The 22,319-nt window shown below is 46.9% G+C and overlaps 2 protein-coding genes across 3 annotated transcripts in view; one reads left to right on the top strand and one right to left on the bottom strand.

Moving 5' to 3' along the window:
- The window catches only part of LOC105205288, a 136,353-nt gene that overhangs the window by 10,288 nt on the left and 103,746 nt on the right, over nucleotides 1-22,319 (top strand). The window lies entirely within an intron of this gene.
- LOC105205270 (atrophin-1) overlaps nucleotides 1-22,319 on the bottom strand; it is a 121,849-nt gene that overhangs the window by 21,603 nt on the left and 77,927 nt on the right. For both annotated transcript variants that reach the window (XM_011174617.3, XM_039447222.1), the window contains exons 4-6: nucleotides 20,517-20,851; nucleotides 18,700-18,841; nucleotides 12,747-12,816 (exon numbers count right to left, since the gene is read on the bottom strand). In XM_011174617.3, coding sequence (XP_011172919.2) covers nucleotides 12,747-12,816; nucleotides 18,700-18,841; nucleotides 20,517-20,851 — 547 coding nt within the window. The remainder of the gene's footprint in view (nucleotides 1-12,746; nucleotides 12,817-18,699; nucleotides 18,842-20,516; nucleotides 20,852-22,319) is intronic.

Genomic DNA, 22,319 nt, shown 5'->3' with positions numbered 1-22,319 from the left:
GGGAGACCGCGCCTGGAAAATCAATTTTCAGGGTTTTCCAGGACGAAGACCCGTCGGCGGCGACCTAGGAAACGGTCGAGAGCAAGTTCTGACGTTGCTCTCTTTTTCCCACGCCGCCTGCGTCTCAGGGATGAGGGGGAGTTGAAAGGGGTGAGGAAAGGGGCTGGCGAGAGGAAGAGGCGGGTATATCTCAGTGCCACAATTTGCGAACGAGCACGTATTACATCCAGGTGTGCTTAATGATATCCCCGCGCGAAAGTCTCAAGACGTCGGATGCTTTTTCTTTCTTTACTCTTTCTTCTTCCCCCCCCCCTCTCTCTTTCTCTCTTTCTTACTCGGGTGTCGTCGCCCGCTTCTCGAGTAATTTCAGCTTTTGTGCTCGCGTAGGGCCGAGAATATTTTTTTAATTAAAACGCGCCGAGGGGTTGGCGCGTTTAAAGCGAATTCGGTCGCTCGCGTGCGACTTTGAAGCGACTTTTTCCTCGTCCGATACGCCGCCACCGTCCGGCTGTTAAAACGAGATAATAGGGAGAAACGTCCTTCCGGGGCGATTCAAGCGGGAGATCTTCAGGCTTTCGCGCCTAGGGCCGCCTGCGTCTCTCGGCAGTAATTCCACCGACGTCTCTGTTATCCGAGACACAGCGGGATACAGTTTCACAAAGGCGCCAAAGGTAAGAAACAGGCGTTCTCTGTATAATCGTCATCCGATAGCCAACATAGTACTTTCTCTTTGGACGCTCTTTTCTTCCGACCGTTCGGATGACCCTAACCTACTGTCCACCTAATACTTTCTTCAATGCCATTTTTTTCATTTTTTTTTTTTTTTTTTGGACTGAAACCGGCGATCACGTGAAAACAGAATTAAAAACAATCTAATCTTGAGTTTAAAAATCTAACCTTTGCGCGACGCTTAATCTTTAGACATTCTTTTCTAAATTGTACGAGTATACACTCTAAGATGTACAAAGTAACGTCGTGGGAAATAAAATTCGCTCAACTAAGTAACTCGGCTTCCGTAGGGATGATAAAGAAAGTCCTAGATCTCATATTTTTAACAAACATCCTCGGTTGGTAGCTAGTGGATCGTGTTCAATCACGCCTGAGAGAAAGACGCTCCAAAGCCGGAAAGTAAGGCGCGTACAGCGACCGGACGAAATCTCAACGTTGCATGCATTCGCTGGTCACCGACGTGTCTTTTTCGGACGAAATTTTGAAAGAAGCAAAGAAAAAGAGACAGAGGGCACTAAATTCTAGGGAGGTAGTGAACGTGTACGGACTGTAAGCTGCTATCGAGCGGATAGGCGTGCGACAACCCCTCTCCCTTCGTCGTGCCCCCCTCGGCAGCCCCAGAGTTCCCTTTTTCCTCCTGCTCACCACCCCCTAACCATCCCCTGTCCTCCCTGTTCGCCCTCTGCCGCCTCCTCCTCCTCCTCCTCCTCCTCCTCTTTCTCCTCCTCTTCCGCCCCTCTTGGACCGAGCAGCAGCGACAGGGTGGTCGGTGGGTGGAAAAGGGTGGAGGCTGAGGCTACACGTTTTCCCACACTCGCCCTTCCCGCTCTCCCGACCCTTCTCTCTCTTCACCACTCAACGCGGCACCCTTCGCCCATCTCGCCCTTGCTCGACTCAACCCCTCGCCCTTGCGCTCCCTCGCCTTCGTTCCTCTCACCCTTTCTCTCTCTCTCTCTCACTCTCTCTCTCTCTTCGCCTTACTCACACACATACACACACACAACCGCCACTCATTATAGTTACCACTACACTATCGTGTTGCCTCAACGTACACCACCTCCTTCTTCGCCACCTCCTTCGTTGCCACCTACGGCAACCGACCGCCAAAGGACGGTCTTGCGTCTAGTGATGGTCCTCGAAGCAATAACCAGCCGCAATTCTCAAGCGGAGTGCGAGTGCCCCGGGTAGAATATCGCGACGTCGCCCTTTAGATATCATATTAACTCCTTAATGCATCTGGTCCTTGTACAAGGACGATTTCTTTGTTTAAGATATTATTTTCTAGTATTATTTATTTCTGTCGTCTTGCGTGAGAGATGCAACAATTTTGCAGAGTGTCGATGCCATCACTATCCGCATTCTTCTTCACACTTCAATTATTACGTTGATTTTCACGTGGTCGATATTATGCCATTAAGGTTTCGCACTACCGAAAGAGATATCACGTAATAAACTTGTGATATTTGATTTTACTTCATATACGTATTGAGCAAATTATTTCCGTATCTGATAATAAACAATTTTCTTTTTGAAATATCGGCACGTTAATGGTATATAATTTGAGTAATACAGACACATCAAGATTAAAGTAAGATACGAAGAAGGTGAGAACGTGCAAGTTGTTTCGATTGTATCGACTATTTTTCGAAGAATATTAAACTTTATCGCGTACCGCAATTAATTCGAACGTGTTATACCTTCTAATTATTATCTCCCGCGTATTCGTGCCAATAGTCGCGTTCGACCGGTCTGGGTGGTCACGATAATGACTAATAAATCCGCCTATAAATTCTCAATGGACCGCTGCACGTCGGTTTGCTTACGTTTCCTTTCGTTTAGCGGGATTATGTACGGTATATACCCGATGCGCGCGCGGCGCGGCGCGGCGCGGCGGTGGCGGCGGCGGCGGCGGCGCGCACGGTCGGCGGTTTACTCTTCTCTCTTTGCAGTTACGACGATAAATTACCCGAATCGCAGAGAAAGAAAACATGGGAAACGAAGTGTACCCGTGAGTACTCATTCTCCGTACTCGCCTGACCGCATTCCGACAATAATCACTTCATCCACTGTCTGTGCCGCGCGCGCGACGAATGGAGGACCTTAACTACTTTCCACTTACGATTTAATTTACCGGCGGCGTATCGTTTTATGCCGCCCGCGGCAATTACGCGTCGGAAAGATTTATCATCGCGCCTGGGAAAATTGAAATTACCGAAGCGTCTCGATACGCTCGCGCAAGTGGAACGTGACTTATCGATTAGAAACTTGGGCTCCTATCGATGTATCGGACGTACCCGAAACGAACGCGCGCTTTCTTTTCCACCGACTTGGCATTCTCTTAATTACGTCTGCGATCTGTTAATTAACGTAGTGCGAAAATAAATAACGAAAAACTTGCTCGAACCGCAGATGTTCCGAACGGTTTCTGCTCGAACGGAGTAACGTAGCGCGCGCTGCTTCATCACTAAACTCGTTCACCGAAACTAATAAAAATTGATCCGCGTAACTATAATTATCTCCCGTAAAATCTCTGACATTACGCGCCTTAATTCGATTCGACCACATAAACGTGTGATACGGAATTGGATTATCCGCGTGATTTCGTTACGATTGCGACAGAATACGATGGGGATATTCGCGGAACGTGCTAAAATCTTTCTCATAATACATCTCGCGCGCGCGGATGAACCGCGCGAGAGGTGATATGTGTGAAATATTGAAATTCAACAGTCGCGCATTGATACGAATGAGAAATTTCTCTATCTTAAACTTTATTTTTCTTCTACGTTTGAAAAGTGTAATTGTTTAACGCACACCACACACACACACTCTCTCTCTCTCTCTCTCTCTCTCTCTCTCTCACTCTCTCCACTATTGTCGTTAATGGACAAGAGAAATAAAACGGAATCACGCAAGAGAAGAAAGCTCACACAACAAGATATTAGACAAGTTCCGTTCGTTATGTGGGTCGTTATTATCTAACGTCGCTCCAAAACAACAACAACAACAACAACAACAACAACAACGGGGCGAAGGCAGTTTGTGTTTCCCGTTGTACTTCACGTATAACATCAGCCTTGAGGTTCTCACGTGCGACCATCGGCTCGCATAATCGATTATCGATAGGCGGCGGGGAGGATAATCTCGGTGCGAAAGCTCCGAGCGATGTCATGACCCCTTAAGAACGCTCTTCTCTCTCACCGGGGAAAAAAGTTTCTCCGATAGAAAACTTCGACCGAGTGCCGTGAACTATCGAACCGGCGCGGAGCGGCGCGACGGCCGCGCGGGTAAAGGATTGCCGCACGTGTATATACACGGCGGTTATAAAATAACCACACGACAATCTCGGAATCGGTTGAAAGCGATAAAAAAGTAAAATGTTTTATATTTGCGTGAAAACACTCCCCCGAATTGATATGGCCGCGAATTCGACGCGAAAACTTTTATTTGGGAACGTCCTTGTGAAAAAAGGAACAAAAATATGATTTGAAATAGTATACCCGCGCACCGTTATGCATTGTCCTAACTCTATGATGCGTACGCAACTCGTGAAACATTGATAACGTTGTCGAGAGGGATATAGCCCGGCGTATCTTGCGCTTAAACGCTCACAATTTTCCTTAGATTTATTGCGTACACGTGCCACACAAGTAATTCGCCTCTAGAGATAATATTCGTAATATATTACGCTCGTGCTTTGTGGATTATAGATTTAATACAATTTAAAAATTCACAAAATGCAATTAGCCTTAATTTATCACATTTATTTCAACGCTTTATTAAATACATATTTGATTCAATCATTCGCGATGTATTACGACGTATTTTCTGTGAAAATATAAAACTTTTGCATTATTTCTGCGTTTTAAAAATATTGCGGGATGTAAAATTATAATCTATGATGAGAATATTTTAAAAATTATCCCTTCAAAGAGACATTTTCAAACCTGTATTTATTAGCACCACATATTCGCGAGAAAAGATATATTTTCATTTCATTACAGATTTATTTATCTATGTCACTTTAATTATAGCTGCACGGCAGTGCAAAGTAATTTCGTCGCTGGGAATTTCGTCGCCTCGGGCCTCTCCGAGACAAAGACGATTTCGGCCGGCCGCCGCGCCGCGAGAAGAGCTATCTGCGATATTTCGCGCAGCTGTCGCGGATGATTCGTGCGCAATCGACATTTCCCTCGGTAATGCCGACTAGTTTACCCTTGTTAGGCCGGTCGTCGCGACGTGGCGACGCGACGCGACGCGACGCGGCGCACGGCCAACTCTCCGAGGGTCTCTTACAACAAGTTGGACCCCTGTCGGCGGGGGTCGAGGTCGCCGTCGAGGGCGAGGGTGGTTGGTCGGTCGGTCGGTCGGTCGGTCGGTCGGTCGGTCGGTCCGTCCGGAACCGATGACTGGTGGTGCGCGCACTTGTGTACGCCGCGTCGCATCGCGTCGCGTCGCGTCGCATCGCCTCGCCTCGCGTCGCGTCGCCCGGCGTCGCGGAGACTCGGCTTGGCACGACCACGAAAAGTTTCGCCGGTCACGTTCAACTTTCGCGCGCCGTTCGAAAAATCTCCTCTCCCTCCTTCTCATTCTCTCTTTCACGACACTGCCGACGGCGAACTGGGTCGGCGACCGAGTGCCCCCGAGTGCTGTGCCGTGTCGCGAGAGCAGCCCCATCGCCGCCGTCTCTCCCGTCGATCGACAACGCGCGCCTTTGGCCGAGAAAAAGTTTTTCCTTCGCGGACTTTCGAGAGAGGCGACGACCGCGACGGCAGCAATTCGTCGCGAAACTCGTCGCTCGCTCGCTCGCTCGCTCGCTCGCGCGTGTTACACCTACTACCTTCTTTGAAACTCTTCTACTACGAGGACTCGTCGAAAGTTTCGCGACGCGACAAAGATTCGCTAAATTATAGTTAATTGGATAACAGATGACAGAGTTTTATAATAGCAGCACGGTTTCTAATAACAATGAAAGTAACATGAGATGTTAAACGTGAGATGAAGGCGAGATGTTAAATAAAAATAAAAGTACGAATATGACACTTTTAAGAGAAATCTTGTACGATATTTTGAAAGGAAAAATTATCACTCGAGACAAATATATTATTTATATATTAATTTTTCCAGCAGTGTATTTTAAATTCCGCTTTATCAAATTGATATAATTATAACTAGCGTATATCATCATTCTAATTATACGTTCAATTATTATTGAGATTTTTAAGCAATGTATTATTTTTAAGGTAGAGAGCGCGGCACGCTCGAGGTCAACAAATGAAAATTGTCAGCAATTAATCGTCTTGTGTTCGCTTGAGTTTTCTGTGTTCGTTGTAAATTAAGATAGTTATAATAACGGACGGATGACGGTGCGCAGCCTCCGATTTTAGCGTGATTTAAATTCCAGCTGCAGAATGTGGTTGACAGGGCTAAATAATAAAGTCGATCAATCAAGTCCAATTTTGGTACCGTCCGAGTAACTTCGCGCGCGAAGTGGGTCATCGACCGAATACACTGCACGTCGCGTGTGCGTTCGACGTCCGTCACCGGCGAAGAAATATTTGCGCGCGATAAAAGCGAAATCTTCCGGAACGCGTCTCGTTCGAGTTTTCCATCGTGTCGAGGATTTTTCTTTTTTTTTCCATCCCCTCCCACCTCCTTCCTTTTTTTTTCGTAAATCGTGCGGGGATAAACGAACGCGGGCGTCGCATAGAAAAATCAACAATACGTCGGAAATATTTGCGAAGATGAGATATCCACGAAACTACGCTCGTTGCGCATATTTTGCATCGCGCGAAAAAAATCACCGTGTAGATTGGGTCGTCGCAATCGATTGCGAGAGGAAAAAGTCTCTCCGAACGCCTTCGGGCGCAATCTTGGATACGACCTCGCGAGTGTCATGATTCAGCATTGCATAGGCTGAAACGTGAAGTAACGTCTAGAACATGTACTTTAGAACACGCTTGTACAATATTTCGATATTAAATCAAAATTATGCGCATAACGGACAGCAACTACCGTTTTGCTAAGCGGTTTAAATCGTCTTATACGTTTCTAATGTACTTTTTAACGTATTAATTATTCTGTGTATCATAACTTACGTATATATTAATATTTATAAAGATAATAGTGTTTCAAATTCATTTGTTAACTAAAGCGGTTTCGGCAAGTTGTTTGTTTGTTTTCTTCCACGACCGCGCATGATAGAGAATCGTGCGTGATACTTTTCAATTTGACACGTTTGAGCTACAGTTTGAGCAATTTAGGTAAGACCCTGAATTACGATGTCGCAATCAGCGAGGAGAGCTCACCGGGACGATAATCACGCCAAGTGTCGGCATCGCGATGCGTTTGGCAATTTCGCGGAATCGAGTCATCGCCGGCGGGGAAATCTTCGAACCAGTTGCGTCCTTGCCGGGAGAAACTTTTTCCCTCAACATTCCGGGGGATATAAACTGCGCGCGCGGCAAGCGGCGGCGCGAAACTTCCGACCCTTAACCCGTTTTCAGATGTTCTCCGCAGTTCGCGGGAGGGAAGTTCGAAACTTTGCCGGGACTCCTTTCGCGGGTTACATTCAATCAAATATGCACGATTCTCCGGGCGCGAGGAGACAAAATCTTAATCGGAACCCTTTAAATTTATATGCCCGCGAGGCAGTTACGTCAGCATCTCTAATTCACCTTAAAATTCCTAGGTGAATGAAGACGTTGCGAGATCGCGGGAAGAGCAAGTTTCGAGTGTACGGCACATAGAATTTTGGCGCTGCGTAGTTTGTTTGCGTATAGATGCCACTCGCGAGATGCCTTTGTTTTTAGCTGCAATTTGCGGAGTTTAGAATTAGGAGCGAAACATTTCTCGCAAAGAAGATCCAAGTTACTTTACGTTGCGAAGTACAAAGTGTCGACTTTCAATGACGACGAGTAAATCTGATATTTTTTTTTTAACACTTTTACCGTTTTAAACGAACTTAATCCTGAATTAAATTCATCAAAGCGTAACGGCATATTTAATGCAGCGGGCTCCCCAAATTTCCAGCAGCCAAAGGCATTCTGCATTCATCGCAACAGCTATAACGAGAGAAAATATGATGGCTCTGAGATATCTTTCATAATACAAATAGATAATATTATGTATTCACGGATAGGGGCGTTTCACGATGCGTACGTTTATCTGCAGTAACATTGCGGTAACATGATTATAACACATTGTAAAATACGGCACGATGGTGTTGAACCGGACAACTACGTGTAACAGATCCGCCTGCATGGAACGAGTCGAGTGCATTTGAATTTGAATGCCGCGAAACTAGTTTACGCTTAACGTATCACAGCGATATCACTAAGAACGCGAAGTTGATAAAATTGGCAAAAAGGAGGCAAGCCTGGCAAGCGCGAAGGTGGAAATATGAATGAGAGCGTCGTCGGGGATTTCTGAATTAACGAGCGATTCGCAACTATACAATTGTATCCGTTAAACTTTGTTGAACCTCGGAACGCTCTAATTGTAGGTAATTCTCGACTAAGGCGCCGTTCAACCAGTTTAACTGCTGGAACTCGAATTTCTACAACGTTACATGAGCATGCGTCACATAAGTGTTGAAGGGGGTGCACGTAACAAATATGTAAATGTACTTTTCTCACATGATTACAACGCCTTCAAGAATGTCGTGAGCATTATACATCCTTGGCCATTAGGCACTCGGCCGCCGCGCCGCGAGCGTGTGTGCAAAATTTGTTGGGCAGAGTTACACAAAAGTGATCGCGAATCGTCGTAAAGTTTTCACTTCGGAGAAGGAGTTTCCAGCTCTTCCGATGAGAAATCACTACGAAGATCAACAAGGTGAAACACTCGTCTCACGTACTCCACTGCGACTGCGAGGATTAAGAAAACAGATCGAAATACAGCGCGAGATCTCCGACGCGCGCGCGAACGAACGCGAGCGAACTTCCTCCTTACCGATCTAACGGGTGAATCACGGCCCCGTTAATCGACCCTGCCGGCTCACCCCGAAATTACGGAAAAGAGCCCCGCGTCTCTCTCTTTTTCCCTCTCGCCCTCTCTCGTGCGCTTTCTCTCTCTCTCTCTCTCTCTCTCTCTCTCTTTCTCTTTCTCTCTTTCTATCTCTCAATACGCGTGTGTGTTTCGCCCCTATCCCCGGTGCGGTCTCTCGACGTTACACCGCGCACACCACCGGTGCACGACGCGCGATACTCGACTCGCGCGTTGTAATGGTCGATCGCGGCTTCGACCCTCTTCCGAGCCATCGAACGGCCCGAACGCGGTCGGATTTTTCGACGTTTACTGCCTTTAGGCCCCTGGACCATGCGTCCGCATGCCCGCCCTCCTTCCACCAACCCCTCTCATCCCCATACACCCCCGGATACTCAAATTGACCCGTCGTGCTCGATCCACCACCCCGTCTACCCCTCTTCCGCCATCCGCAGCGAGCAGAGTTCTCTCCCACCCCCCTCTTCCTCCCTCTGCCACCGCCGCCACCACCGCCGCCGCCGCCGCCGCCGCCGCCGCCGCCACGGCAGTTGCCACAGCTTCCAACCTTTTTACCCCTGTACCAACCCTGCTTTTTCCCCCGTTCCGCCCAGCCACCCTCCTTGCCTACGCTTGCCTACCACCCTCTATCCCCCTTTTTATCCCGCTCTCCCTTGCGCGCACCACTCATTATAGTTTCTCCCTCCCTCGCCGCGCACTCCCTCCTCCTCCTCCATCTCCTCCTCGTCCCCCTTCATCCATCTTTCATCCATCTGTCTCCCTCTTTACCCCTCTTCCCCATGCGCGGCCTCCACCTCTTCATCCTTTTCCTCCCCCCTTCTCCTCACCCGCCTCAGCCACCACCATCCGCTCGCTCGCTGCTCTGCTCTCCCTTCCACCCTTACACGTCGCCCACCCTCCACCCGGTTCAACGCTCTACCGCAACCCTGGGAAAACCCTGGAAAATCCAGCGGCGTGCACCTAACTTCACCGTGGTGCACATGTGTATGTGTGCGCGTGTGCATGCATGCATATATGCTGCACGTGCGTGTGCCGGTGACACACGCGAGCAGGGGTTGCGTGTAACTACCGGGTGTCGCGGAATCGTGGCCGCTTTCTTTGCTCGTTGCTACGATTTATCGACCGATCTCGTAACGGAGCGCAGATATTTTTTTCGATCACATAAATGCATTGTCATTTGCATTTTTTTTTCAACCACATTCAAAATAGAATTGAGAAAATTTAGTTAATTATACGTGAGATTATATCTTACGGTATAAAGTAAAACTTTCGAAAGTCATGAAGAAAAGTAGTAGCTCTTCAAACTTTTGCGCAAGATTTCTTTCCAACTCGATCGCCGAGTTTTCAGATGAAGGAAACGCCGTGATTTTTGAGACACCCCATACGCGAGATTGCGTACGAGCGCGTATACGGGCGCCGCGGGAGGCATGCGTACGTAATGGGCATCGGCCAGGCCGTTAGCGCGAAAATTGTTTATTTAAAGCCCGAGCGGATGCACGCGCGCACGGGGATGGTCGCGCGTGCGCCGCGCGTGCACGCATCGGAAATTGCATGCGTAAGAACGGCGAGCGTGAACGCGCGCCTGCCGTCTCTGCGTGAGTCGAAAAGTTTGCGTGCAGGTTCACCTCGTTCTCGAGTATTCCGAGATCGTTAAAGAAAAACTCGAGAAAACTTGTGGGAGACTCGTTAGGAAAATCGAAACAGTCGAGAAATTCAGAGAAAGGTCAGGAAGATCGCGAGAAATGCGATCTTTCTGACCTTTCGAATTTTCTCGCCGCGCAGTGGACGAAGATAAGGGAACGAACGACAGGCGATCTCTAACTACACAGAGTTCAAAGAAGTATCGCCGCTATTAACGTGAAAGGGTACTGAAGTCAATGCTTACGTTCGGCTGAGTTCGTTCGGATTATAAAGATCATAACTGATGTAGCAGTCTGACATATTATATTTTATAATATTTTTTCGGGTCGGACAGTTCGTTCTTCCGATTTGCTGGTACAATTAAAGTAGCGTAAAAAGCGATCGCAGTTACCGTGCCTGTGATTAACAATGCGTTAATAGTACCGCACCTGCGTTTACTTATGTACGCGGTCCCCGATATATCTTATATTGTCATTACGTTGGTACGGGCAAATATTTGATCGCGATACACTCGGACGAAAGCAAACGCCTCCAGCTATTATGGCAGTGTAATAATCGGGCGCGTAAACCTGCAGGTAGCCGTGCGTTTATATTATATATTAGGCTACATTACATTAAGCATGTTGTATGCGTATAGCGCGCTCACCGCTGATAAGCGCGCGGACTCGTGCAGGTCCACGTAAATCGTGGGGGGGCCCTCCCCCCAGCAGCGATGCATTGTGCATGGGGGCGCATTAATACGCACGTGCTTGTGCCGTGCGTGCGCTTCGGCAGTTGCATCGAAGATAGCCAGGGCTAGCTAACTCGTTGTCGTCGATCAAGCCGCGCGCGAATCCAAGAGAAGTGAGAAAACCAGGAATCTCGCGGTATCTTCGATCGGGGGACAATTAATCCTTCGAATTATTACGGCCCTTCTCCTCATTAATGCCTAATATCCTGATATACGCGCGTATTCGACAGCACTCCGCTGACACATTTACGTTAATGTTTATTTCAGAATTTTTTAAATTCCGTAAATATTTCTGTAAATTTTTCTTTCACCGGTCAGTACTCTCCCCTGGCTTTTAATAGAAAAATTGTCAAGTCATGCGGGGACCACGACACAAAGGACCCAATTATTTCGGCATACTTCTCTCCCGGGTGTGAGCTTTTGTACGAAATTGATGAAGATTTTTATGATGTTCGCGCTGTGCCGCATATAAATCATATTAAAATGTATTAATCGACGTTGCGAAAGCAAGGCAAAAATAAACACGTAGCGTATGTATACGGGGAGGTGAGGAGGGCGGGCGGGTATGTGCCGTATTAAAACTGTAGGTTTTACATCCGTGCCGTGGGTGATTTATGCGCGTTGCAACGGTTCTCGCTGTGTGCTCATCGATGCAGGCTTCGCGATTTCAGATTCTGGGTTCCCCGGTGCAGAAAAAAAAGCGCGAGATGAGGGCTCGATCATGGAGGCTGCTGCTAGGCTCTCGACGCGCTTTTCCCGGATCCGCGAATTTTCCCGTGTTCGCCAACGTCGTTTTAGTTCATTTACAAATCCCGGCTTACATTTATCGCACGCGCAGAGTCCTGATTACGCATTAATCAACGCAAAAAAGTTGGCTGTATCAACTCAGCGTTTATATTTCGCGGATATTTTTTCTCTATTTCCTTCACGCGGCTGATGAATCGTCCGATTTTTTTTTTTTTTTTGGAGCGATGGCCCTGAACGATAATCGCTCCCGGCATTCTTTCTCTCTCTCTCTCTCTCTCTCTCTTTCACCCCTCCTGTCTTCCATTTTTCTCGCCGACTCTGATTTTCTCGTTGACTTGATAATTACTCTCCTCGAAGCACGTCTAAGACGGGGCGCGCGCAAAGCGCACTCGATTTTCCCGGGGCGGGTATAACGTTATGCAATTTTATGCGGAAACTTCGAGAGACGCAAAGGCGAGGCTCGCTTGCAAGACTATGGTAATGGTGTGGGTTCGTTAGCGCCGCGATTGTCGGACACATTGGCGCTCGTTTATACGGATGTTCGGAATTCGAATTGCGAATTCATGTCCTGGTAGTGGTATCTGTCAGTGGCTACAAGACTCTTCCTTTGCTCACGCGCTTTCCATTTATTATTATGGCTTCACAGTTTCGTCACGAAACACTTTTTCCATTATTTTTCTATTTATGACCGCGTTACGTGATTACTTTCGCGTTTAAGTGCCAAGTAAATTAAATAAATTTATTATAATAAAATTAGTTTAGCTTAAAATATACTCATTGTGCTATATATAATTAACGTTATTATTTCGCCTTGACGTATTTAAATTTTGTCATCCTAGACGAAATGGGCATCGATTGATTTGCAATAAAGATATGTGATAAAAAAATGACTTACAAAAATGATTTCCAGGTCCAGCGTAATGATGTCCCTTGTAAGCCGCGAATAGTCCGGGGTTGATACCAATCTGTAAAACAAGACAAACGATTCGTTAGACTCGTCAAAACACTTCTGAACACTATCTTACAATCATCGATAAACAAACTGCGAACACACAATTGCATACAATTGTGTTTGCGCTAGTTGCTAGACACGATTGTTTTATTGTTATTTTTTAATTAGCCACGTTGGGAATATGAAAACAAACGAATGTTCTCTTGAGTCTCTCACGTCGACGTGCCTGTATTTGTTCCGCTTTGAAAACTCCTCGGATCCCCTGCCTCCTCCCCCCACCTCGCGTCGATCGTCTAGAAATTATTACTCATGCTTATTTCCAACTTATTTCCATGCTTCAAAACGGCGAAATTTTTGTCCCTCTGTATCTTCGACTTTCCGCCGAGTTTTTCCAGACGAGGAAAAACGCCCGGAGAGGCGAGTCGCGTTCGCGTCACGCGTTGTTGTCGACGTAATTAATTTCGCTTTCTACCGATTGTCAAAGCCAAGTCCAAGACTTTGGAGAAATCCGTGGGCGCTATCGATGTTCCTCTCGTTAAACACGCAATAAAAAAGAAAAGATGCGCGTAAACATGGAATGGTGATCGATTGTAAATCTGCACAGTGTTAATTAAGGCAGAGTGATCACCGTGGAGTGATTATGTATATAGATTCCATATGATGAAAACTAATGGCAAATTATGTTGATGGCTTGAATTTAATGAAGGCATTTTGATGAATAAAACTTTATCGAATATGTAAGCATCTCTTTAGAAAATAATATTTTTAACGCGGTAGAAAATTTGGCGTCCGATCGTAATTATAAATAAAAAGGAAAAAAAATTATGTAATAAAATGAAGCATATATTATGGAAATACAGTTTGAATGCGCGCTATATGCATAATGTTTAATTTAGCTCCCAGAGCTTCCGAAAAAGGCACGCTCGACGAGAAATTGCGTGTATCCATATTGTATGGGACGAAATTAATTCCGCCATTACGAGGGCAATACCTACTTCAATGGAGCGTTTTTAATCTGCAAAATACAAAATTCCAAGCTGCCCAGCCAAGTTCTACTTCGTGAAAGCTTTCATCTAATGTTTCAGCATTTCTCTCATTTCCGTTTCATTCTCTTTCTCTCTCTCTCTTTCTCTCTCGTTTTTTCTGTTTCAGTTATGAAGGATATTTAAGAATAATCGAAAACTAATATTCTTGATACCCTTTATTCATCGATGACTAAAAGCGGGATAAATATCCTCGCATCTTGCAATTCTGCTTTAAGATCTCATCTATCGTCACCTACTTTCAATACTCTTTTCAATTTTACTCAATTTCCTATGAATATAACCACGTCAGCGGATTGCATTGGAACAATGAATATCTTTTCGAAATGAAAAATGGGATAATTGAAACCTTTGGGCATATGGAACAAAGCGATAATTTTCTGATGTTGAAATTAACAAGTCTTTTTCAATGATTTTTCCGAGCATTGAACGATTTCCTGTTAATGATTTTTTTTTTAATCCAAATATAATCGAAAATTAAAAATAAAAATGATCGCATTGTCGTAACTGTTAAATTTTTAATGTTGTCGTAGTTCTTGAACTCTTTGCTCGACTTTACTAAATAATAATTAGTGGATATTGTAATTCATTTACACTCGGTTAATTTCCTACATTTTCCATAGAAAAAAGACTTTTTCGTTTCGTTCCGTTTATCGCGTAAATTGAATTAATTAAACTTAATCTCTCGCGCGCACGACGATACGCTGCACTTCCGTACGCACGTATCGCAGCGCCTCCAAATCGGGAGGGTAGAGAAAGAGGCGGAGGAGGGATCGATTTCTTTCCCCGTTTCGCGTACGACTTCACGTGCGCGCTTCTTACTCGCGATTATGCAACGGCGCGGCGGGAGGGAGGAGGCGGAGGAGGAGGAGGAGGAGGAGGCGCAGGTGCGGCGTTGGTACCTGTTGCACAACCGCATTATCTTCGCTCCTCGCTCCGCCGGTTAGGTAATTAATAACGACAAAGTCCAAGGATACGTGATGTGCGCGGCCGCGCGAGCACCATTAGGCGCGCATCTCGCGCGCTATTAAACCCTCCTCCTTCCTCTCCTCCCCCTCGCCTCCCGGTTCACTCCCGCGCGATCTCTCTCTCTCTCTCTCTGTGTCTCTCTCTTTCTCTTCTTTCCGTCTCTCTTCCCGACTTGCAACTGACCTTTTCGCAAGTGCAAGGTGCGCGCGAGGGGGCTGTATCGCCGCCGGGGAACATCGTGTCGTAACTTATCGACGTTTATCTCGCGCCTTGCCACGGCGACGCGACGTCCGCCGCCGTCGTCGTCGTCGGTAAATAGAGATTAACATTCACCGCGCAACGGAACGGCCGTATACTCCTCGGGATAATTGCATGACAAAGTGCACGTCTGCGGGACTCGCGCGCACGCACGTGCGCGTATGTACGTGTGCGCGCGTTCCATTAGGAACCGCGACGCGTCCGCGAGGCACGAGAAAGGATCGGCGGCTGATTAGTTTGAATTCTTCTGTTCTCGCCTCTGTTTAGCGCTGCATTCAAGCCCTCGAGGTTGTTGCTATTATGAATCGGGTCTTGTGAAACATCGCGCTTGTTAAGGCAATTAAATGAAGATCGAAATGGGGATGCGCACCCCGCGAGAGTTTCTGAATTCTACATTTAGAAATCGAAAGCCCAACTTTTTTTCGACGGGGCGTTCCTTTGAAAAACTAATTGTCGATTAAAAAAAAAAATAATAATAATGCGCATGTCAATGCAGCAAATAACAGCCGTGATTAACAAATCAGGCCCTCGTTTATTTTTTTAGTTGTCTTCTGCACCAAGTATAGGGACCTCTTTAAAGCGTGGAGTGCGCAACGCATGCTTCACGCGCCTACCGAGGAATTCCCGCGTATCTCTGCGATTCGGGTAATGCATTTCTCGATCGCACCTTCGATTCCGAGGGAGAGGAAGGGTGTGCGTGTTTGCGTGCGAATGACAGAGAGGGAGAGAGGGAGAAAGCTACGGCACCACGACGTATATCGCACCGTCAAAATCGCGTTATATTAGTCGCGTACGAGCGAATCCTCCTCCTGTTGTACACCCCAAACCCCCGTGCGTGTAGGCGCGTGTATGTTTGCGTGTGTCTCCATCCCCATCCCCCGCAGCTCGCCGTCGACATAAAGTACGTATCGCATTAGCGCGTTAACGCCAATGCGTTAGCCGCTCGGCCGGCGCCGAATGGCGGCCGGGATAAACGAGGATAAAATGACGGGCGGGGGTGGCCACGAGGTGGTGGTTGGACGTGAGGAAGGGTGTGGAATTGTCACCGATTGAAAACAACGCGCGTCGCTCACGTAGGAACGGAACGCAGGGCGGAAGAGAGACGGATAGAATTGAGAGGAGGGAGGAGGACGGGGGTGGATAGGGAGACGGGCAAGCACAGGCGAGAGGGGGGGAGGGGGTGGTCGCGCTGGGGGTGCACCAGGGGGTGCATTCTATGGGGAGCAGCGAACAGTGTCCCGCTGCGTTCGATTACAACGTCGGGCGTAATAACCGAATTGCCCACGGCCCGTTAAAGCGTTTACACCGCTTGACGGATGATCGACCACGGTGACAACTCGTTTCGGGTAATATATGAATATGGACCGTGGAGCGCGTTAACAGACTCCCCGGATGAAAATGGCCGACGGCGTTCGTGCCTTATTTTGCGATAAATAACGCACGGCGCGACCTTCCGGGAAGAAAATATGCGGCTGTTCTCGCGATCGCGCCCGATTTTTCTTCCGTTCACCGACCACGTTATTTCGGATGATCGAAATAACTTGCGAATAATCTGAATCACGCTTATTGCAAAATCGCGTTAACTCGAGGGGACTCGCGCGGGACTCGAGTTCAACAAGTTTTAGAATCTGCTCATTTTGTTGGAATTTATAACGTGAGACGTAGAGGGAGAGAGAATGCGGAGCATCGTAGAAATTTAATTTTTAACATCTCTAAACTAAATTAATCGACAAATTGCTTCAATAATGCGCTCTTAGTCATCATAATGCTATGTAATTGTGCGTCATGTCAAAAATATGACAATTTCATTATTCTAAAGAGAATCGAGGTTGAATATAAATCAAGCTACGTTGCGGGGATGTTGTGATACGATTAAAATACTGAAATCGTTACGAGCCTCTCGGTTCCGTCATTTAAGTCACCCCAATTTTGATAACGACGGCCGCATATCGGATTATAACAATCACTCGTAATGACCATGATGCTCACCCGTTAAACTGTTTATACCCGTTTACACCGGTATCGGGTGATCGATCAACGCGCGGCGGGTCGTCGCGTTTGTAACGAGAACGTAATTCCCATTCTCTCGCTTGCATTCAATAAAGATCACGCTAACGCGCGGTGACGAAAATGACACGTACGTAGTGCGGAATCGCCCAAAATTGTTTTCGGATTTTAGCCGATCGCAATGTCGATTCTTTATCCGCCGGCTGACTGACGGACAACTTGACTTATTCATCAATCCCGGTGATGATGCTCTTCATTTCACAAGAATTATTCCCGATTTCATCCTCGACAGTATTACACTCTCTAAATCGGAATCAGTGTATTATTCACTGAATGACGGTGAATTGTCTAGTTTCACTGATGTACTTATATCAACCAGGGGATGCACGCGCATTGTTGTGTTTCACTGTGACAGTGACGTTGATTTTGGTCAGTGTGAGAGTAATTCCCCTTCCCCATTCTTTTGGCAATGAAAAATCACTAATAATTAACAGTTACAAGTATAGCATTGCCGATCAATAACAAGATTTCACTGATTCAGATTTGGAAGAGTATATTTTGCGCTGTTGAACAATTAATAACTGAGTCGTTGTTGATTTCGCCAAAGTCAATTAAGCTTAACCTCTAATTGGTTTTAGTCTTTCCTTTAGTTCTCTCTTCAGTTCTGCAAAAAGACGAGGAGTCAATTAAGATTTAAGTTTGCCGACATCCCGGCGAAACTGGTCCGTGTGGCCGAGAGGACTAGTTTCTCTCTTTCTCTCCTCCTCTCTACGCGCCTCATCGCTTTCTCTCTGTTCCTCTGTACGGAAAGCGACGGCCGGTCGGCGTGCCGCGTGATAACCGAATCGCACACGGATCATTAAAGCGATTTGGCCGGCTGTTACGGAGGCGGCGATTGCCATTTGTCGTTGCCGCGTGCAGAGAATCCTCGTGTTTTCGCGCGACGCGGCGGTGACTCCAAGATGGATCCTCGCGCCGATTAAAGCCGAGCCGTGTCGGGCGTCGGGCCGCAGCCGCCGCACGCGCGTATCAGATTAATTGCCGTCATTCGATCAAGTACGGCGTCGCGGCATCGCACATTGGTAATGCGGCATTACAAATGACACGCACGGCCGCGATATATACCGGGTCATAAATTACGCGTCGCGGGCACGCCTGAAATGCATGCGCCGGCGAAACTGAATGTTTTCATCGTTGTTAGCGTTACGACTTAACGAATTATCCGATGCCGTTCGACGGTAGAGCGGAGAGTCGCGAGAATTGCGAGAAACGTCGCTTCAGCGCGAGACGATCTCGCGGATAATTCAATTTATTGATACTCGGATGTGCCGTTCGAGAAACGTGCGGCGCGGCGCGGCGCGGCCTGCTCTATCTCGTATTCCGCATGTATGACTATTGTTAGCTGTCTGAAGCAGCCTTTAACATAAAATTATAGCCACGCTTACATACGCGGTATAGAGTGTTCTCCGGAAATTTACAAGACTTGACAGAATGACGTAATATTGATATATGCTAAAGAACAGAGTGGGAATATAACTCGTGCTTGGGTCAGCCTGGGTCATGTTTATTCGATGCTAATGGGAGTATATACGGAATAATTATGCGTAGACGAGACTTACTATAATAATGTCAAGGTTGTTGGTGAGGTGGTCCGGTAGAACGCGCTTGCTCACTTCCTCTTCCGGCATACCGTCGAACCTGTCGTGCTTCTTCCTCTCTTTGTACGTCTTTGCGCGTTTCTTGGCCTCCGCGAGTTCCGCTCTGTAAGAAAGAAAAAAAAAATGAAAAGGTGGATACAGAGGGCCTTAATAATACGCTGGATTCCTTTATGCTGCGTCATACGATTCAGCGAAAGGCTGCGCGCAACTATTTCTCTCGATCGGCAGGGGACGCGGACTTTCCGCGTTTGCTTTTTGTCAAGCCGGCGAGCGCACCGCGCGCGTCTTGGACACTTCGCGTTTCGATTTGCGACACTGTAACACAATGTAACGCTTTGTATCGGCCCGGGGGGGGACTTCGTAAGTCGTCGTGAATACGCGCGAATAACACATGGATGAATAAGCCCGGATCTCGCAGAATAAAATGACGACGACGAAGTACAATTTACGGTCTTTACGTTATTTTTTTTTATTTTTTATTTTTTGTAATGAGACATACGTGAGCTCGCGTAATAAAACTTTGTGAAAAATTTTTTTTAATATACTGGATAGAAATATTAATGAACGCGAATCTATATTAATAGATTACGAGTTAAAACACTGTGAAGAAAAAAAATGTGTAAATTAGCGTAGTTGAAGAACGGAACGTAGGTGACCGGCCACGTTAATTAATGTATTTGCGTACGCCGTTCCTCCTTTCAAGTTTTATGCAGTAACAGTGGCGTGTAGTTTCGTAAAAAAAAAAAAAAAAGAAAAAGAGAAAAAAGATGCTGATAGGAGACGAAAAAGGATATTTATGCGTCAGCATAATGGGCCTTTGTTTAACCACTACGGGGCATTCAATTAAGTAGACATACCGATGTACATAACGTGTCAAGAGGGCATGAATAATTCTTCTCTTATGATCTTCAATTAACGTCTTAATGAGCGCGTTATCTCCTGACGTACATCTCGCGGCACGCATCTCTGATCGTGTTACGTTCCTAATATGCGAAACTATTTTTAAGTTTTCGGCCGGCTTCACAAAAATAAGCGCAACTGAAGATCCTATCGGATCAGCAGCATGGTGCCCGGTCAGACGGACATTGTTAGCGGAGCGGATATTTTTAACCGTGGCTGCTGCATGCAAATATATAACTAACTCTAGTTATAGTGTATCGAGACGCGGCTTCGCGCGGCCGGCCCCGTGTTCCTTCTCGGAAGCTCCGCTTCTCTTCGCTATATGCTCATTAACGTATTTATTAATTATAATAATAATTATCTCTCTATACCGCGGGCCGAGTAAATTCCGAATTCAATTTTATGTAGGTGTAAAATGTTATTTAATATTAATTTTAACGTAATCCCATCAGGACGGCCGGTGTGCTGGCGCAAACCACGCGCGAGAGCACGATTTCACGATGTGCCCGTCCTTAAAGGGCTGAGACCGTAAATGAATTTTGACGTCGCGCCGTCAACTTCACACGCCCGTGAACGGTGTTTCTCGCACGCGGCGGGCTTTTATATAAAATTGAATATCCTTTTTTTTTTTCTTCAAACAGCGTTTTCTTAACGGCGAACACGACAAGCCGCGCCCCGTCTTGTGTGCCTCGTGCATTAAAAATTTGCCACGATTATGCAAGTATGTAATTGAATTATAACAAAGAGTCGTGCGGTACATAATTTTCGCGAGATTGCAAGAAGAAGCACGGACGTCGGATCGTTAGAATCACGAAGGCAGGTGTAATCGCGATCCGGGCACGGCGCTCTGCAATTGATTATATATGTTAGATCCTTACTCCTCGGGGGTGAGTATCATCTCCGACTTTTTTTTGCGGCCTCGCTTCTTCGGCTGATGCGCCAGCTGCGGATTGACGCTGGCGGCGCCGTTCATCACGAGATTCATCTGATGATGTTGTGGCCCGGGCAGCGCCCCGGGCGGCGTCGACGTGGGTGTACCCAGCCCAGGTTGGGCGCCGCCCGGACACGTCATGCTCTCGGGATTGCCGCCGCCACCGCCGCCGCCGCCGCCGCCGCCGCCGCCTGGACTGCTCGCCGTCCTTATGCCGCCCATCGACATCTCCTCGTCGACGAACGAATACGGGTCCACCGGCGTCTCGCATTTTATCGCGACCTGGAAAAGAGGCGTCAGCAGACGTTGGTAAAAGATACGTCGCACTTATTATATTCGGCGCCGTCCTGTCCGTCGGAATAATGCAAGGGTTTCGGAACTTCCGCATTTCAAATGGCACGGAAGTGCTGGGATCAAGGGCGGAGGATAGGAAGACCAAAGACAGAGAGGTGTGGGGGGGGGGGAAGCGTTTGAGCGTTTTTCTCTTCCTTCTCGCACTCTTCGTTCGAAGTAAAATATCTCGCGCATCTCGGATCAAAAAAAAAAAATTAAAAATTTCGCGAAACGTATAATCTCAAAAGAGACTGCGCGCCGAGACTTCAAATATTTCACGATAAATTCCGACGCGCGTTGTATCTTTATTGCGAGATTAAGAGTGAATCGTATTATCGTATTTGCTGACCGAATTTCTCTCGTTTTCTCCCCCTTGAATAATACATACACGTGCGAAGGGAAGGAAAATGCTGGCGCGCAGCACCGGTCGCGGCGAATTATCCTTGCGATATCCCGAATCGCGATGACGGCTGATGTCCCAGCCTAATTTAATTCTACCTCGAAATTACGCCGCGAAATTTTTCGTCGCGTCCGCAAGTTTCGCAGGCGGCCGGCTGCGGAAAAATGAAATTTCTCCCGAGCACGTACAATCCCGACGTAAAACATGTACCGACGATCACGGACACGTACAGTGGCGATCATAAAACGTATGTAACCCAGCCGGCGCTACATGTATCTCTTTCTCGCTCTCTCTTTCTCCCTCTCTCTCGATGCCCTTGGGGAAATAGTAATAGCGCAATTGCCGCATGGACCGAAAATACGCGGCCACGTACAACGTATCAGCCATTCGCGGTTGTAAAATGTGCAGCTGTGTCTCTTTTTTTTTTTTGCAAATTGCGCGTGTTACGGACTGACGCGATCACCGTTCTTCTCCCATTGTACTTTTTGTACCGTCTGCTTTTTGCATTAGCTAAAATCAACTGAGGTTTCACTGATTTTCTACCCGGTTTTTGAATATCAGGTTAAGAAAAATAAGAGGAGGATTCGTAACGTTACGTATCGCTCACGTAAGCTAATAGCTTTCGATGACTGACAGGCTCTGTAAGAATTGAATATCTGACAGAAATGTGGAACACACGTGCGATTTCGGCAATATAAAGGGGATCAAATTATCCGGAAGGTTCCTTGCGTCGATGGAGTTTCGTCGTAGCGATATTAACGAGGTGGTATTAGATGATTAACGCGACGGGTATCCAAATGACGTTTTGTTCCCCGACTCTTCTCGACGTTCGCGCAAAAATCCGATATCGCGGACTAAAATAAATGCTTGAAGCGCTATCCCGCCCGATGAAATCAGAAATTATTCAACAGGCCGTTATTATATTCTGAAGGCTGTCAATAATACGATAATTTAGCGCACCGATATTCAGCGCTCTTAATTTTAAATGATCTCGCTATCGCCTCGTTCGTTTCCAGC

Source organism: Solenopsis invicta, chromosome 3 (assembly GCF_016802725.1).
Source record: "Solenopsis invicta isolate M01_SB chromosome 3, UNIL_Sinv_3.0, whole genome shotgun sequence".
Classification (NCBI taxonomy): Eukaryota; Metazoa; Arthropoda; class Insecta; order Hymenoptera; family Formicidae; genus Solenopsis; species Solenopsis invicta.
This window is presented reverse-complemented; position numbering and strand designations above follow the sequence as displayed.